The sequence below is a fragment of the Rhyacophila brunnea genome, unplaced genomic scaffold (assembly GCF_057557595.1).
Source record: "Rhyacophila brunnea isolate RB1 unplaced genomic scaffold, BYU_Rbru_1.0 scaffold_5, whole genome shotgun sequence".
Classification (NCBI taxonomy): Eukaryota; Metazoa; Arthropoda; class Insecta; order Trichoptera; family Rhyacophilidae; genus Rhyacophila; species Rhyacophila brunnea.
Genome location: NW_028233170.1, coordinates 26772338 through 26791834, shown reverse-complemented (window position 1 = coordinate 26791834; position 19497 = coordinate 26772338). Strand labels below are relative to the sequence as shown.

General features: G+C 35.7%; 1 protein-coding gene across 1 annotated transcript; it reads right to left on the bottom strand.

Moving 5' to 3' along the window:
* Positions 1-311: 311 nt before the first annotated feature.
* On the bottom strand, positions 312-18829 carry LOC147066219 (sodium- and chloride-dependent glycine transporter 1-like). Its single transcript, XM_085955513.1, has 12 exons — positions 18778-18829; positions 17789-17909; positions 16319-16450; positions 14818-14972; positions 13556-13632; positions 12904-13171; positions 9094-9197; positions 6390-6627; positions 5982-6110; positions 1151-1351; positions 667-837; positions 312-581 (listed from the first exon to the last, which is right to left on the bottom strand). Exons 1-12 carry the CDS (start codon positions 18814-18816, stop codon positions 462-464), a joined length of 1755 nt encoding a protein of 584 aa, XP_085811639.1. The 5' UTR covers positions 18817-18829; the 3' UTR covers positions 312-461.
* Between the last annotated feature and the right edge of the window lie 668 nt (positions 18830-19497).

Below are 19497 nucleotides of genomic sequence, written 5' to 3'. Positions count from 1 at the left end.
GCAAGAGTTTTAGGGTAAATTTATTTACACCCACTGCCATACATTATTTGACACTAAACGATTTACGCTGTCCTTTCCTGACTTAACGAGATTCCGTTTTGTATATGATTATATATTTTTGAAATAAAAAGTTAAAAAAAATACTGTGTTATTATTACAGTGATTATTTAACATTAACTAAATAGAATCAGTAATTATTGAAATATACACACTTCATAAGTAGGCTATTGACTATTGATAAATTTGATGAAAAAATAGTCGAATAATAATATTCTTCTCGATTATTATTAAAAATAATACATATACTAATTAAAGGGAACGAGTAGAATATATTGCCTATTCTATATACAAATTATAATGTTAATAACAATACACTAAGAACGATTCATAATATCAATTTATTTTATAATACGCAACATCGACATCTAAATATAATACGTATAAACAAAAATTTTCAATAGTTAATGATTAGATTTCAATTCCAATAGAACTTCTTGATTCCCAATCATTTTCCATTGAGCAGCTAATTCTTTATCAGCTGGTTTCCAACTAGATTTGGGACGGACGGATTTTTTTAAACGCTAAAAAAAGAAAAAAATATATATGTTGTAGCTTAAATATATCTATATACTCGATATTTAAAATGTATAGTTGTTGCGTTATTACCTGTAATAATGATCCAGTTACGCAGAATATCAAATAGTATGTCATATAAACTGGTATAAATACCAGAGAAGCGACACATAAACTCCAACCAAATCCTAAACACCAATCGGGATATTTTCTTCCCATATATGTGACGCCTCCATTGTAAACAATTGACGCTACGAACATCAGCTGAAATTTTAATATAGAAAATCAAAGTTTATTAAAAAATAATTGTCCAAACAATAAAGAAAAATTGACATTGAATATATAATTACATAATGTTATCACACAACAATTTTTTGTTGTAATTATATAATTGAGTAAGTTTACCAAAGTGTGTTTTTTGGGATATACCTACTACCAATGTCCTATTTTCAGTTATATCAATACTAACCAAGGTTTATAAAATATTTTAAAACCTAATAAAATTATTACTTATTGTTATAATGTAGTTAAATTTTCGTTTATGTAGGTAATAAGTTGAAGATCATGTCATATTTACCGCCAGTATGGTGGGAGTAACATATTTCCAGCACACTGGCCAAACCCAGTGCACCTTTTTACCAATCATGAATTCGATGTCTCTGATGAAATTATCACAGCCGTACGTCCAACTGACGATACAAACTTCAACCAGACAGATCAATATGACTGTAATGGAAGCTGCGTACCAATCGACTAGTTGGACAATATACATTCCAGCCTGAAAATATAACCATACATAATATAGAAACCATAATGTGAAAAATTGATATTATAAAACTATGTCATTGCAAAAAAATTCAAAAATTATCTTATAATAAAAAATATTAACATAATAGGGCAAAAAGGGGGCCAAAGGTTGGTATGACTTCAGTGGGGTATGCCTTGATGCCAGATCAGGTGTGCTTCCATTTGAAATGCTGAGTATGTCGACTATCCATGATAGCTCTGCCAACAAATCCTACCTCTAACCTCTCCGTGGGGGTCCCTAGGCAATGCAGTATGCTGTAGCAGATAGAGGGGGGTGCAAGGCAAATCACCAGCGCCTAAAAACTGGTACATTCTGGCTACGGGAAGGAAAACCCCTACAGAAACCCAGGGCATGTTCACGGGCCCTAAGGTGGCAGCCCCACCAGTGAACTCGGGTGCTGTGGGATGATCACCTGCACACCCTAAAACAACAGATTAATCCAAGCACAGGAAATCCTCGGACCCCCGTTTCCATCCTGACGACCTCGTCTGAATTCGGTAAACGATTTTGTTTTATAACCTACAATATCCGTACTCTAAATGTCCCTGGAAAGGCCGAGCATCTAACAGAAATACTTTCTCAATAAAAATTAGATGTTCTCGGGATCAGTGAGTGTCGATTCACTGGCTTTGGCGAGAAGTTTATTCGTGGGTTTCGTCTATTGTACTCCGGACACGCCACATTGCGACGTAGTGGAGTCGGATTGCTGATGTCCAAGGAAGCTTGCAAGTGCCTCACCAGCTGGGAACCTATCTCCGAACGTCTACTCCGTGCTACTTTCAAGACCAAGTCGGGCTCCATCACTTTTATGCAGTGCTATGCTCCCACAGAGGCTACTAGCGATGAAGATAAGGATACATTCTACGAAAGTTTGGCGGAAGCCACTGGAAATATCCCCAGCTGTGATCATGCAGTTATCCTTGGTGATCTAAATGCCAAAGTAGGATCTGACCCCTCGCGTGGACCCTTTGTGCTGGGAAAACATGGCCTTTGTCCAAATGAACGATAATGGTTCCTGTCTGGTAGATTTTGCCTCAATGAATAGTCTTGTGTTTGGTGGTAGTCTTTTCCCTCATAAGACCATCCACAAATATACATGGACAGACGGTAATACAAGAAACCAGATCGACCACATTTTGGTCAAGGCGAAATACCGGCATGAACTGCTAGACGTGCGGACATATAGAGGTGCAGACATCCACAGCTGGAGCTGCGGAAGCGCTTATATGATGCTCAAACTCTCACGTCTTCCATTGACTCGGATCCCTTGGAAGGAAAATGGATATTATTCCGGGATGCTATAATGAGCTCCGCAACTACTGCCTTAGGAGAGCGGCATACGCACAGGCCGGACTGGATGTCACCTCATACATCGGAGATGATTGAGAAGAGGAAGCTCTTGAAAGATTTTTTTTTTTTTTTAGAATTATTAATAACCATGTCCTTGCTTTTTCGTACAAGGTGGTTGTTAGTAATTTTGAACAGTCACAAACACCCAGGCTTTGAGAAGAACACATAAATGTTTTTGTCATGACCGGGAATCGAACCCAGGAACTCTCGGGTGGAAGGCGAGCGCCTTACCAACTGCACCACGAGAGCCGCCTCCTGAAAGAATTGCGAGACAATGGTACGTACGACCCACAGCGCAGCGCGGAATACCAGACAATGGACCGCGTGGTAAAGCGTTCTGCCCGCCGCGATAAGCGCCGACGCCTGGATGACCTCATTCGGGATGCGGAATCTGCTGCCTGCAAGAATAATCCAAGTGCTCTCTTCCGCATCACCAGAGCAATTTGCGGTAGGAAACGTCCAGTGGTCACTGCATTACGCAACTCTGACGGAGTGACAGTCACTGAACCTGCAAAGGTCCAGAAGCTATGGCGCCAACATTTCAGTGATGTCCTGAATCGCCCACCTCCATTGCATCCCTTCGATATTCCGTCGGAGATCAGCGCCCTCGGAATCACTACTGCATCGGGATTCTGCAAAGATCCTCCAACAACTGCTGAAGTTAAAGAGGCTGTCAAAAGACTGAAGCGCAGGAAAGCTCCTGGAGATGATGGCATCCATGCAGAATTTCTGCTCTGCGGACTGAACGCTGTATTGCCGTCCTTGTGTGACCTTCTGCACGAGGTGTGGGAAAGGGAGCAGTGCCCCAAAGCCTGGAGGGATGGTACCGTTGTTACTCTGCACAAAAAGGGTAAACTACAAGACTGTAATAATAACAGAGGAATCACTCTCCTCAGCGTTCCCGGAAAGGTGTTGGCGCAGATTCTCCTGTACAGGATTAGAAGTCCCATGCTGGACGTTTTGCGTGCGCAGCAGAGTGGATTTATCCCGGGGAAGTCCTGTTCAGAGCATATTTCAACTCTCCGATGCCTCCTGCAACAGTACCAAGAGATGAATATACCTGTCGCCTGCTGCTTCGTGGACTATGAAAAAGCATTTGACAGTCCTCATCGTGAATCTCTGTGGCAAAATCTGCTAGGCTATGGTGTCCCACGGAAACTGGTCGCCGTGATAAGTGCTCTCTACACCAATACAGAGTATCGCATGAGAGCAGCCGGAACATCCTCTGACCTCTTTGAAATCACGTCAGGAGTCAAGCAAGGATGTGTACTTGCGCCCTTTCTTTTTTATCATCATGATGGATTTCATAATGCGTAAGACGGTTTGCCCCGACAGTGGGATACGCCTACATCATGATGACACAATCGATCTATGCGAAGAAAGACTGTGCGACTTGGAGTATGCAGACGACGCAGTCGTGTTTGACTCGACGATCGAAAGGTTGGAGGTAACCGTGAACAGGCTCGCCGCGAACTCGAAGCGTGTGGGTCTTCATCTGAATGCGGCTAAGACCAAATCCATGTGCAGTGCTGCATGCATCGACGCCGACACTCTTCTGCGGGTTTCCGGTCTGCCTGTCGAGCTGGTGTCCAGATTCAAATTCTTGGGTGCCACGGTTGCCGATGATGGTGGTATTTCTAGTGAGCTTGAAATCCATGGGCATGGGTGTGGCGGGCTCTGCGTTCAACCAACTTGGAGTCGCATGGAGGTCAAGGCTGTATTCTGTGAGGACCAAATGTCGTTTGTTTAACGCGTGCGTGCTACCTGTGCTCCTGTATGGCTGTGAGACATGGCATCTTACTAAGCTTCAAGAGTCTCGGCTTTTGAGCCTTGAGAATCGATGTCTCCGCCGAATCTTAGGGGTACATTGGTACGACCGCGTTACAAACACCCGAGTTCGTGAGCAGACACAACAGCCTTCGGTGATTGAAGTTATCACGAAGAGACGATTTACGTGGCTGGGATACGTATTCCGGATGCCGCCAAAGAGTGTGGCACTTCGTACCCTTGTGGCACAGTCTCAAGAGTTCCGTCGCCGTGGCCGGCCCTCCCTCACCCTGCAGCGATGCTACAAAAGCGACCTACGTGCTGCAGGTCTGACATGGCGGGAGGCGCAGGAGTTGGCGATGGACCGATGGAAGTGGCGCCAACTTGTGCTTGCCCTATGCTCCAATGTTGGGACGTGACAGGGTGGAAGAAAAAGAAGAAGAAGAAGGGCAAAAAGGAACATACTCATATACTTTTGAAAGTTTTTTTTATTTGGGTTACCAAATGAATATTTTACAATATGCACAAGCATAGAAAGGAATAAGTCTTTTGGACTATCCAGCGTTAACAGAACACATTTAGAAACAAAGCTCAGTACTCTAAATCTAAAAGATACGAGTACTTTAAAAGTTTTCAATTGTTTTACTTTTATTCACATTGAATTTAACAAAATTTCATTACAGTGATTCATATTACGTTTTCCTAATTTTCTATTATTTTATTGTTAGTCACAACAGCTTATTGAAAAAATAAGTACCCACTTTGCAATATTTAAAAAAATGTATTTTATTATTTATATCTTATAAATTAATAATACACCCGATACATGTTTTGATATACATATTTCCAGGGATTTACATAATTCATTTAATCTTTATAATCTCGTAGGTTTAGGTTTTTTCTCTGTTCATCAATCAGCAAAACTTGGTAGTAACATTTTGATTTGACTCGATGTTTATTACCAATTTGAAAATATTTTAATCACAATATAACCACAATCACAATATAATAAGATTTTATTTATCTATCTAATATGAAACACACTAATGAAAAAATATACTTACATGAATTTACAAGAAAAACTTTTTGTCGATTTTTCTCTAAATGTGTATGTGTTAGCGCATTTTTGTGTAACTACGTATTTATTATAAGCTTTGATGTCGTTCGAATTTTAAAATTGTATGGTTTGACGTTAAGAACACATTTTGCATGTACATAACCTAGCATTATATAAGGTAGGTGAGAAAACCTGGAATGTATATCCAGCATTACTACCTATATTGAGCATTATAATCATGAAATTCGTCTTCCATTCTAGAATGTTAAATACACAACTATATAATGTAGTTGTAGATACAAAAAAATTCAGTGAAGTAATTATATCTTTTTCTTAATGACTAAATATACAAGAGATCGATTATTAAAATGTATTTTTCATGTACATATTGTAAGTCAAAAACTATTAAGAAAGTGTGGTACGTACGTTTGTGGTGCAAATACTCGATATAAAAAAGAATATAAAGCAAGCCATAAATGCCACAAAAGTTCTTCGCCTCAATAGACATGGAATCTCATCTGTGACCGCCGATACGATAGTTTCCAATGTGACAAACTGAAAAAAGAAAATTTACTTTTTTTTAATTGTATTAAAAATGTGACGAATTTTTGGCGCCCTGTTACAATTTTTTGTTTTATGTATAATTGCTGTTTAAATTTTGAAAACATAAATCAATTAGTTTCGGTTATCATCGGTTTAATTTAATGGGTGAAGAAATGATTTAACAATTAATAGTGGTAGATACTAATTAATTAAGTCTGAATTAGTTATCGAATTTTAAGGTTTATTCGACGGAAAAAAGTAATACAATAAATTATATCGCGTGCCACTTACACAGCTATCTATTCCGAGGAAGAACAGCATAGTAAAAAACAAAATGGCCCACAGGTTCGGCCATGGAAGCATAGCAATGGCCGCCGGATACGTGACAAATGCAAGAGACGGTCCACCGGTCGCCACGGTGCTCACAGGAATCCCGGTGCGGTGTGACATGAATCCAATCACGGAAAACACAACAAATCCTGCGAAGATGCTCGTTCCGCAGTTTACTATCGGGACCAAAAGTGAATCTCTGGTAATAAAAAGAGAAACAGAACGGAAATTTATTCTTATAATATGGTCATAAATTTAATATAAGTACAGTCACGGGCGTGAATAAGTACCCATAAATTTACAATTATTAAATTTCACTAAAATCAATGGGCCGTAAGTTATTAACTACACGGTTTTATTGTAAAAGAGGGGTGAGTATTCATGTACTCGTTTTCATATTGGGTCAGGTAAGGCGAATGTGTAGACAGTGACATACGCGTTGTGTGGCATATGACAGGCAAATGTTTACAGTACTTCAACGCAGTGTCGGTGTTTCGACGGCTATGCTTAACCCAGTGTGAAGAGGTGGCCTTATGCTAGATTAGATAATGGCGGCAAAATTATCAAATTTAATCTACAATGACTCATAACTTATTTACTAGTATTGTGTCATAATAATAAAATACACATGTATGAAAAATGCGGTCAATAGGTATGTTTTTTTGTCAAAAGATCTTAGCCTAAAATAACGTGAATACAATGACAATAATTTTATGCAAAAAAGATTTAGTATTGAGAAAAAAATGAATGTAACATAAAGATACTATTGAAGTTATACTTCTTTTTGCGCGTTTGGAAAATCAGATCAGAGTGTATTTTTGGCGTGTGACATGTAACACATAATTTATTTTTTCACATGAAAAAAATCGCACTCGATTGGATTCGAACCACGATTGTTCGTTGATCAGCCGAACGCACTTCCTTTAGCCACAGTGTGATGATGCAATCGTGACGATTATACAGTATACTATTGTAGTTTATTCCGTTGCCTAGGAAGCGAATTTATTATTATATGTACGAAGAATTGTTCCGTTGCCTAGGAAACGAATTTATTATTGTTGGCCAAAATAAAATAAAAACAACGAGAAATAATTAAATAATTTATTTAGTAATATAAATTAAAGTGTATAGAAATAAACCAGCGGCACTCCAATAAGCGGCCCTCCTTTATTCTAGTTTTTATTGATATGGGGCTATTAAAACGTCAATTCTATCTTATATCATACTTTATTATTTGACAGATCTGAAACATGACGTCTCGCGCAATGATGTGAATAGAATAGAATAAGGAGTATGGATTATTTTGCTTGGTGAAAAATATTCTTTCGCGTTGTGAATAATTGTACCTACTCCTTTTTATATGTGATTAGCTGTTAAAACTAAGCTTAATATTTTTGAGTGTGATAGGTACGTTACTTTTGTTTGGTATTACATATATAGTTTATGTGAAAACTATTATCAAACTGTTTGAATATTTTTGGTTAATGTGAATTTTGACTAAAGCGGTGTGCCATTATTTTATTTTGTACGCCAAAGAAGTATAACTTCTAACGCGCGTTTATAAGTACACACACCGATTTGTTTTTACAAAATAAATACTCGTATGGTATCTTGTTATATACTCCGATTTTTATATCGAGACGTACACGTCACTGCAGCGTTTCTGGTACCCTATGTTATAACTTGTGACATAAAGTCACCCGACGACATGACGTAATTGTGAAGTAAGCTCAATACAGGTATCGAGCGAGCCGCCCAATCCACACGGCTCACCATAGATATTATTATGCTGAAACACCTATTTGTGTATGGGGACAATGGATAACGCCAGTATTAGAGTAGCGTTAATATCTCGAATGCTATTGACTCACTCCAGTAGTACGTCACAATGATGTCATATGACGTCATGTCGACCGGGCGACTTCAACTAGCAAGTTACAACATAAGGTCCCTGGAACTAAAACCGTTGCAATAGCGACAGCATGCAAAATGCGCGTGGCGTAAATAGCACCATGACGTAGATATCAATATATTATATAAGTCAAACCGCACATTGAGACTTTCAATAACTCACTCAATTGTTGTTTCCAATTGTCTTTATGTAAATGTAAATGAATAATGAAATTGTAGAGTAAAGAAATATCATCAAAGAGAATCTGGAGAATTCGTGACAGTGTTACAGGATAATAACAAAAACATATTTGATTCGAAACAGATTTACTCGCCGGTATAAAACGAAAGTGTCAGAATTTGATTTGAAACGGAATTAGTAAAATTCGCGGGTTAAAAAGGGAATTTGTTAAAATCACGGGTTAAAATTTTTTGGGGCAGAAGAGCTATAAAAGGTCGAAGAATTTAATGAAAATGAGAAATTACAACCATTAGTAACGTACGTTAATATGTTAATACGAAAATTGAATGAGGTATATATATTTTTTAATATCTTTATTGTTATACAAATACAAATGTGCTAATAATCGTGTGTGCCAGAGTAGTTTTTATTCAGTTTTTATCCATCCGTAAAATTAAGTTTTTACTAATAATTTTATGCGTAGGTATGTAATAAAAATGAGAAACGTTTAACATTTATATTTATACCATTTATGAACATTTTGATATACTGAAAGTGCCATAAATTGATTAAAAAATATAAATAAAATCTTACGATAAGTTGTTATTCTTGAATTTGTTGTAACTCGCCATATTAATAATGCCTCCCCACCCGGGTCCCAAAGAATAAAAAATCTGCATGGCTGCATCTGACCAAACCTGTATGGAGCAACAAAATTATAAATACTATTACAATCATGAAAGATTAAACAAGCATAGATTTATCCTAAAGTATGGAATATATAATGATTAAATTACCTAGTCAGTTTTTCCAGATTCGCAGATTATGAGATAGGTACCTTTCTACTTACTATTGCTAAGTTACATTGGGAAGTGTCAACCTTCACTAGGGCTGACGATATAGGCCCGGTGGCGTATAATGCCGAATATCTTTAATATTTAAAGTGTTTTTATTGTCATCATAAGATCATCGGTTGCCGATTATGAGATGAAGATTAAAATTGAGATCGCAAGAAGTACTATAAAAAAAATTAAATATCTCTTAATAATTCTTGAGACATAAGCATGAACTCTCGATGGAAGACGGTCATATGCTACAGTATATCAGTTTTGGTCTACGGAGGGAAACCTAAATGTTAAACGAACATGCCATCAGAAATCTGGGGGTTTCGATGTATGGTAGTATTGATGTACGGTAAGGATTCTTCTGAACTAATAACAATCACTAACGAAATGGCGAATTTACTGACGTAGAGGCCCGACGCAGTGACTGGTTTTGACGTCCTACGATAAAAACGAAGTAAGTATATAAATTTATTCACATACGTAAATTATTATTTTATAAATCGCAATAATACACACATGGAGCAGTATTAATACTAATTTATTATTTGCCAGAAGATATCATAAATTTATATTCTTTGGGTAATATCTGTATAATAATAACTCAATTTGTAAATACATACTCTTCTAATCTTTTTTTTAGATTTTGGTATAATTTAATAACTGCATTGCCGGTTTGAAATATTTAGAGTTCCTCATTTATTTTTTCTGACGAATCGGGTCCATCATTTGCATCAAAGAATATCGCCGCTGTAGCTAGTATCAAACACAAAAAAGCTTCACATACTACTATAGTGAACTATACTATAGCACCAAGAGGTGACGTGACGTTTTATAATATTTCTTTCTCCATTCCATACTAACATATTCGTCAGTGTAATGGTACCTATTGTCTTCAAAGATATCTCAGAGTGAAATGAATTAATATTGTTGTCTACTTCAAATAATATAATATATTTTACCGTAGTCGTATTGTGTTACAATACTAGAAGATACTTATTAGGAAACATATCGATGGGTACGTATTGACACAGCCAAACATTAAATACGTGCGTCTATTACGTTTATTTACTCGAACCCAATCTAGACTGAGCTTTCGTAGCCTATTCGAACTAAACCGTATTTGAATTTACTCAGTACTACAGTAAATAAGATGAAATTGATTATTTGTGAATTCAGTGACGCATGGGTGACTGAGCAAAAATATCAAGTTAAAGGTTTATTTGAACGCGTTGAAGTATGATAGAAGGCTAGCATTCTTGTTTCCAAATATCATATAATCTAGTAAGTATTACACTATTATTTATGTTCGATACAGTGGATATGAGTCGATCTGGAGACAACAGTGTTTCACTATTATAACCAAGAAATACGATTTTTTTTAAAAGATAGTTTGCTGGTATTAGCTGTTGAAGGAGGTCAACAAAGATATAAGTACCTACTCTCCATACCACGTGTAGGAGGTGTGACTTTACTAACGAATATTACTAATTTTAAAATCATTTGGTGCAATTGTACGGTTGCATCCAAAGTTACATCTATGATTATTGATGCATTTTAGGTAGTACATCATAGAGGAACTATGAAATTTATTGAACATTCATAATTTTGAAAACACTTCTGAGAAAATTTATCGTAACCAATGGAAAAAATCTTTTTGAATAAAGTAAGACACCCACCCCGCAGGAATCGAACCTGCATATCTCGGGTATCGACATAGACCACTATGCTAAAAGCGTCATACTTAATTGCGACAAGTTTGAACTAATGGCTTTTAATACTCTCTAAAGCACATTCCAAATTGAGTTATTATTGGCGATCGGCTTTTGTATTTTAAATAAAAATAGGTATTGAGGAACTAAATAGTTTGCAGGTAGAACTAAATAGGTGTAGTTATAAATATAACTACACCTATTAGAACATTATCAACGGGTATTTGATTTTCAGTATAAACGTTGAAAAAAGTTTGTAGAAATAAAAGTAAAATGTGTTTTTTTCCTGAATCCATTAAATATACCGGTACTAATATTAGGTACACGTAGAAAAGAGAACGTGAGTCAACAATTAAAATAAGTAAGTTGTAGGTACTTTTAGAGCTTAGTGTCATTGTAAAAATAGGTATGCTTGTTTGTAGAGAACGTATAATATGCTTTTTTGATTTCCTAAGAATAATAAATTTGGCACATATACCTACTATCATTTCCCTCCATTTTCGAAAAGTGAATAGCAAACTGTCACTTTTATTTTGTTGTCTGGTTTTTCGTCTGGATTCGGGATGTGGAGGTGAACAACTAACACACCGGAATTGTTTTGGAAACGGCAAGGTATATTTAAGTTAATATATTCTAAATGGTTACATTTTTATACAAATTCGTTTCAATTTAATTTTGACGGATAGCGAGGTTAACACTGCTTACTGCGTTGCTGTCAAAAACGCTTCTCCCGCTAAAACCAACGGTCACTTGAGAGCCGTACAAAATGCGGCGTTGCCATTCGTATTTTTTTAACGCTATTCAGACAATGTTGCCGGCAGATATTTAACATTATTTAATTATTTTCGCAATCAGCCGTTACTATTTGTTGGATTTGATACCGATTCGGGCCTCTCCAGATACACAAAGACATCCCCAAATGGGGACCATACGGGGGTGTCACACTACCTATCCCTATAAACACCCTCAATTATATATTTTAAATAGTTTTATAATGACTATAAAACGCTAATTTACCTATATCTATCTACAAGCATGTAAAGTCACTTTTTTGATCGTTTGTGGGTTTTTGAGGTGATACCTAATAGCGGACTATTTCTGAGCACACCACCTACATACCTAATTATCAACATAGATTTCGAATAGATTTTAATATTTATAAAATGCTTATTTACCAAATCAAACTATATGTAGGTATCTATGAAATACACTGTTATATATATGTTATAATCTAAAGAAGAGTCGTTGTCGGGTATGTAATTAAAATTAGGAGCTTAACGTCTTAAATATAAATGAAAATAGTAGTAAGTATCATAAAAACCAAAATCAACCAAAATATTATGGATTGATAGAAAAGTTTAGAGTATAATTAATTAGTGATGACTTTGTGTTAAGTAGGAAGTTCTTATAAAACTATGAAGAGTTATCTTCAGAAGATCAGACCAAATCAAGAATGCCACGGGTTTTCCACTGACACACAAGCCAAGCGTCCCGACGAATATCAACAGGGTGGGCTAAACCGTGGAGAAGACTGCGTGCTAGCCAAATCATCCGGGTCACACACCTCAGTCATGAAATTGGTTAAAATGTTACCTATTATGTTATTGCAAAGTCATTTAATTATGTTTGTTTTTAAAACAAGATATTATGGAGTATATATAAAAGAAAATAAATGCTTTGCTTTCTTAAAATTATCCGGGGACTATCCCCTTCAACCCCAAAAGTATAGCAATCCGGATATAATATTTTATAATATTATATTCAACAATATTTGGGAATACGTACTCTCAAAAACTTTGCAATAATAAAAGTGTAAATATATAAACTTTGCATGATTGATCATTTCTCACCGACGGGTTAGTTAGCTGATTCCACTGCGGTGACATGTAAAAGGCGATGCCGTCCATTGCACCGGGCAGAGTTACGCCCCGGAAAAATAGTACAATGAGAACGAGGAACGGGAAAGTGGCGGTGAAGTAAACAACCTTTCCGACCGACTTCACCCCCTTCGCGATGCAACCGAACATGAAAATCCACGAGAACGCGTTGCCCCAGAATATGGGCCAGACGATTGTACCGATTTCCTCAATGCTGCTAGATATCTGCAATATTTTATGCCTAGAAATAAAATGGAAATGTCATGGACACATTTATTTAAAATTTACAATAGGTATGATATTTATTACAATCATTGTAGTGTATGTACTAAGTAGGTACCTTATTAGGATATAATGAATTAATTTTTTACTGAATTACTCTCTAATGTCGATCTTGACCTCTTCCTGGCAGTTTGGTAATAGAGTTATTTTTAAGAGAAACATCTTAATAAAATTTGATGGACTTAATTCACACAGGGTAATGGTAAGCCCTATCACAGCATTGTGTCTAAAAACGTAGTAAGGCTTAATCAGCATGCCTCATGTAGTGGGTGCATGGTGGTATTGATGCTTATATGTAACTATTTTGTCATTAATTTTATATTATTTTCGAATAGTAACTTACTGAAAGAATTCATCTGAAGGGGTGGTTATTGAAGAATTCCTCACCCAGTCATGGCTTATTTCGTTTTCGCCTGTCAACTATAATAGTAAAAACAAAGTAAAATGCAATTAAACTATTTAACAATTAATAATAAATAAACAGTATTTATGTATTTGTGAATGTACGTCAACGATGGTCGAACAGCTTAAGCGTCGGCTTATAAAGTCGTGGGTTGCAGGTTTGGCAAATACACATATTGGTTTTTAATTTGTGTTTGGGGTTAGAGTATGGAACTAATGGGTTGAGCAAGTGGCTAACATCCATTTCTCGTAAAAAGAAAAACCTGTTAATACAACCTCCAATCTCTGAAGGCTCATATGATTCTCTAAGGATCGAAAATTGTGAAGTAGTAGTAGTACTATGAATGTAGCATTCGTTTATTGAACGAGCCCGCATCCACTGGATTCCGGTCAATGTGTTACGCCAATATCTGGGTCACATGCGTAATAATGATGACATTAATTAATTGGTAAGACACTTTTTCCGGAATCCAGTGGATGCGGGTTCGAGTACCTAGGTATGTTTCTGTGGTTTTCCAAATTACGATATTGTACAGTAATAAATCACATAGTTTTCAATCAATGTTGAATATTAACTTGATGCCATATCGAAGCAGCAATTTCCTAAATATTTTTTTTTTTAGAATAATTAATAACCATGTCCCATGTACAAGGTATTTTTAGTAATTTTTGAACAATCACAAACACTCAGGCTTTGAGAAAAATACATAAATGTTGTGTCCTCACCGGGAATCGAACCCAGAACTCTCGGGTGGAAGGCAAGCGCATTACGCACTGCACCATGAGAGCCGCATTTCCTAAATATTAAATGATTATGGGTTTTAAAACCAATCGTTTATAAGTCGTATATCATAATATTCAATATTCATCCCTAACGGTTTTATTTAACTATTTTCGCTTCACATGTTGAATTTTATATTAATATATTTTAACGGGGATTGATTGTTAGCCATTTGCCTAACCAATTAAAGCTCTATAAAACTCTATAAAACACAATAACATTGTAATTTTTGACAGATGCGGGATCGAACAGGCACCCATGGCTTATGTTTATATGAATATTGCTATTTAAACACCTTCGTGTTTCCGATCAGTAATGTGAAACAATAGAATATCTGTATTGTATTGACAATTACGCTGATGGTTTTATTTTAATTGCACAAAAATAAAACTAAGTAAATAAAATATGACGTGTCTGTTTACCTTCATGCAGTGTTCCGTGTTCCACGAATTGTCGCAGTTTTCCCAGGGCAATGTCTTCCCAAACGAGTTCACGATGAAAAGCAGCGGATAGGTTAAAATAAGGCTATAATATGACGTGCATAGTACATTTACTACTATTATAGCAAACCCAGCCCCTAAAAGTATATTAGAACATAATATTGATGTTTTTTTTTTATTATTTTAATCTCGGTAGCGTCAAAATAATGTGACGTATAAAGGTAAGCTACTAAAAAAAATGAAACTTATCATTAGAGAATAATTCTTTTTGTTTTTCTTTTTGAAGGCTTATTAAAAATAGGTTTTACGCAAGTTCAGTTGCGAAACTGTAGGTTACAATAATTAAGCTACATGTGGTGATATTAAAATGAATTAGGTGACCCGGATCCGGATGATTTAGCTGTCGGACACCCTTCTCAAAGGGTTGGCCTCACTCTTCTCGGTATTTTTCGACACGCAAGGTCTATGTCAGCGGAAGACCCGTGGAAATCATGAATTGATGTAATCATCTGGGGAATCTGATGTTTATTTTCACTCTAAACTCTGCTGTCTAAAAGACATGCCAATGCGGACGACACAAACGGACACTAACGATGCTCATAATTTATAAGCACTCGGCCACGCGAATTCTATAATTACTTGTGGATGCGACGGGTCGCTATTGATATAGCTGCTTGCCTGGTCTTCATCTTATACTCAAAGTGCAGAGTGTCTGAATATGGGGAATGTACCCGGAAAAGTGCGTGGTATCCGCGGGGTAAATGTAAAAATCGGTGGCACTTGCTAGATTTTGTTAAGCCCGCCCCTTCCCGCCTTATAAAAAATCTGTAATAAATTATTATGGATATTTTTCTGACATGGTCCCTCCCCCATTCTATTTTTCTGTATGCGCGAATGGTCTTGTGAATAATACTAAAAAAACATTGACTCACAAAATATTGTCATTACATACTTACACGTAAAACATATATTTTTCATCAGTGATTATAATAACCATGCGTGGAAGTTATGTAGGTATGCAGTAGCGACCTATATATTTTAAAGTAGGTATCTGTATATTATAATACATTGGAAACATATCAAAAAATACATAGGGGTAATATTATTATTCTGAAAATCACATAGGCGTGAGATACGGTGACCTTTCGTCTCTTATTTAAGTTTAAGATTTATTTTACAAGATTTGTTCATTATTTTGAGACCCCGTATTCTATTTTCTCTGATCGCCGGAGAAAAAGATGTTTACGAGTGATTTCGATTTCAACCCTGTTGATTAGCAAGATAAAAGGGAAAAGGTCACCTAAAAGTAGGAATTGGTAAAAAAGAAGCTTAACAGAAAAGGTCGCAAATCTGAATCCGTACCTAATGAGTTTTTTTGACAACAAACGTTTAAATAATATTAATTATAAAAGTATTTGGGTATCTATAAACAAAATCATGTCTACATAAGGTTTTAGAGTTAATCGTTTGAAATATTACAAACCTTTAAAAAGTGGTGATATTCTGAACATCGAAATACATCCAATACTGGAAAATTGGCCAATGCTAGTTTCCATAAAGTACAGTGGTAGACCACATAAAAACAGCATTATCAAGTAGGGAACAAGAAATGCACCTGTAAAATAATTATTATAATATTAAAAAAAACATATTATATTTGATTGACAATATAATGTAATCTACATTCTACACTGGCAGTTAATATTATGCTATATTATAACACATTTATACCTCAGAGCTCAGAGCAAACATTTTAAATGTAGCTATTTGGATTAGAGCAAATATTCTCAAACTTATTTGACCGGCTGCCCTCTTTTCAATACTCAAAATAGCCCCAGTAAATCTACAAGTGAACAAACAGAATGATGCAGTGCTAAATTTGCATGTTTATGTATATATAATAATATAGTACGGGATATAGTAAAGCGAGATGTTTTGTTAATAATATACCCTGATACTAAAATTATAAAATGATTCAACCATAGGTAGTAACATAGAAAATTAAGATATCGAAACATAATAACATTAAAGTAATCATAATGAAAATGCTGTACCTGGTGATCTTCTATCAATTTATTAATGCTCAGCTCTATTTTTGTCAGCAGCATTCTTAAATCACCATGATTGGCTGATATTTGCGAATGGTTTCATTTTATATTATTTTGTGAGCAGGCTGAACCCACATTTCATTAAAATATTGCAGCCGAAACATTTGGTAGCCGTCTTTGAATTTTTAATTTAATTCTATAAGTTCTTTTTGTAATATTAAATATTATTCTGTGTTTTTACTTTAAAAAGGGTCTAAAACCAATCGGGTGTGTTAATAAATAATATCATCAAATCGTCGATTGACGTCAGTGTGGAGAACTTTCAAGTGCTGACAATAGATTCAAATTTTCATTAAGTTTTTCTACTATTGATAAATTTGGAAGCATATTCCTACCGACACGCTCCTGTCGGTGAACATGAGCATATATATCAGTATAACTTGCATTTTGTATGTTTATTTAGAAAATATAATAATCACCACGAATTTAACTGCATGTTACACAATACATGAAACATTGACAAACAGTTAAAACAAATAACTTCTGTCATTATTATTATTAATGCCCCTCAATTATTGGTTCTTAGATTTATACCCACTTTGGGAAACACTGGGTAAATAGAATGTGTGCATCTAAACTCGCGGCTGGATTTAATTCACATGCCTTTTTTTCAATGTGCGTTTAGATTAGGAAGATCAATTTAGATCAGAATTCAGAGCTTGGGCGCAGTGAGTTGAGTGATTCGATATCAAGATTTCTCCTAAACCGTATGTATAATAGAAGATATTATGCTCTGCTTTGGAGCCGAAACGGTAAGTTACCTTTTACATCAGATATTTACCCAATTGATGCGGTGGAAAACCTTGAAGTAGTATAACATGTGATATTTAAAAAAAAAAACTCACCTCCGCCATTCCTATAGCATAAATATGGAAAGCGCCACACATTTCCGATTCCTATGGCATATCCAAGACAGGATAATATGAATTCTCTCTTAGACCCCCATTTCCCTCGTTCAGTCTTCGCCTATTTAAAACAACATTATTACGACAATATTAATGATATTTATTTTAAGAATACTTTTTATGGATATTTTTTTATAAATACAATTAAAGTTGATAGGTACCTACTTGAAAATTTGCCACATTAATTTACCATTAATATAATAAGTATCTAACGAAAACCACAATGACCATCAACACTAGGGCTAAGAAAACCTCAGCTGATCTCTTCATACCAGTAGAGAGTAGAGAGAACGGATGTTATGTATTTGAAAGGATACACCTGAATACCCAGCAACAAGGATATCGAAAACTAGAATGTACTCGTACAATACGACATAATCAATTACACTAACACGAAGAAAGCAACTACTAGTGCTATTCGATCCTTACAGGATCATATGAGTCTCCACGTGTAGGTTGTATTAACGGATTTTGTTTTTACGAGAAATGGATGTTAGCCACTTGGTCAACCCATAGGTTCAAATTAGGTCCATACTCTAGGTCCAAACACAAATTGAAAAACAATACGCATATTTGCCAGTCCCAGGATTCGAATCTGGGACCTGTGACATTATAGGCGGGCGCTTAAGCCGCTCGGTCATCGTGGGGCCGTCGGCGAAAAGAAAATAAACAACCCCACAATGTCCTTACGTCTAATAATATTTTTTAAAAATTAGATTTTGTTGAAGCACTAAACACACACTTTAAATTAATTTTCGGGATGTCACACTGGTTGCTATGAACTTCTTTTGCTTACACCATTCATAATGGACTTTTACTAACCACTAATTATTTTAATAGTCAGATAAAAATATACGTCAACTTTGGTATGGACTAGTTTTTTTTAAGTTAAAAATGTTTTTAAGCGTTAGGAAAGGTTATCAACTCACTTCGACTGAGACGCTTCCACTCATGTCTTCCTGTCGCATCAACTCCTCGTTTGGAACTGATTGTTTCTTTGATAGTTCAAGGCTGGCATTATGCAGCAGTGTACTTTTAAAAGATAATAAAATTGATGAGCGTAGTTTGAATCTCAAAGAGGATGTGAATATTATTCAATTGCCTTGTACGGAGATTGTTATACTGTCTGCCTTGCGAATTCATTGAGAGTGATTGATAGTAAAAATCTAATCTATTAGAATAATTTTGAGTCCTTTGGCGAACGCCAAGGGTGACGCATCACTGACACATCATCGATACTAAATTTATCTATACTTACATAATAATCTCTAATATCGTGGATTACACTAAAATTATACTGTTTAGCATTTTTAAATTTCTTAATTTCTTTCTTAATTTTTTTTATACTTTCTGATTATTCAATTATTAAGTAATACAAAATACCATGAAGCACATGTGTTCACTATCTCAAAGGACACGCCAAGCGGGGGTGTTAGGGGGTGCTAAACACCCGGGCGACAGGATTCAGAGGGCGGCAAAAGTCAGAAAATAATTATTTTTTAACGATGTTAATAAAAAGTAGGTATACCTACATTTTTCAATTAAATACACTGAATTACATTATGAAATATATGAAGTACCTGCGTACGTTGCTTACTTCCGAATGGCGTCACTTACCACAGGGCGGCAAATCGAAGATTGAATGTTAA

What these genes read in the sequence shown, in the direction of transcription:
- LOC147066219 (XM_085955513.1), bottom strand. Translation starts at nt 18,816, where the DNA reads ATGCGACAGGAAGACATGAGTGGAAGCGTCTCAGTCGAA. An exon ending in ATGCTATAGGAATGGCGGAG is followed by an intron (nt 16,451 to 17,788) that starts GTGAGTTTTTTT and finishes ATTATTTTACAG; the next exon opens with GTGCATTTCTTGTTCCCTAC. An exon ending in TAACTGGATCATTATTACAG is followed by an intron (nt 582 to 666) that starts GTAATAACGCAA and finishes TTCTTTTTTTAG; the next exon opens with CGTTTAAAAAAATCCGTCCG.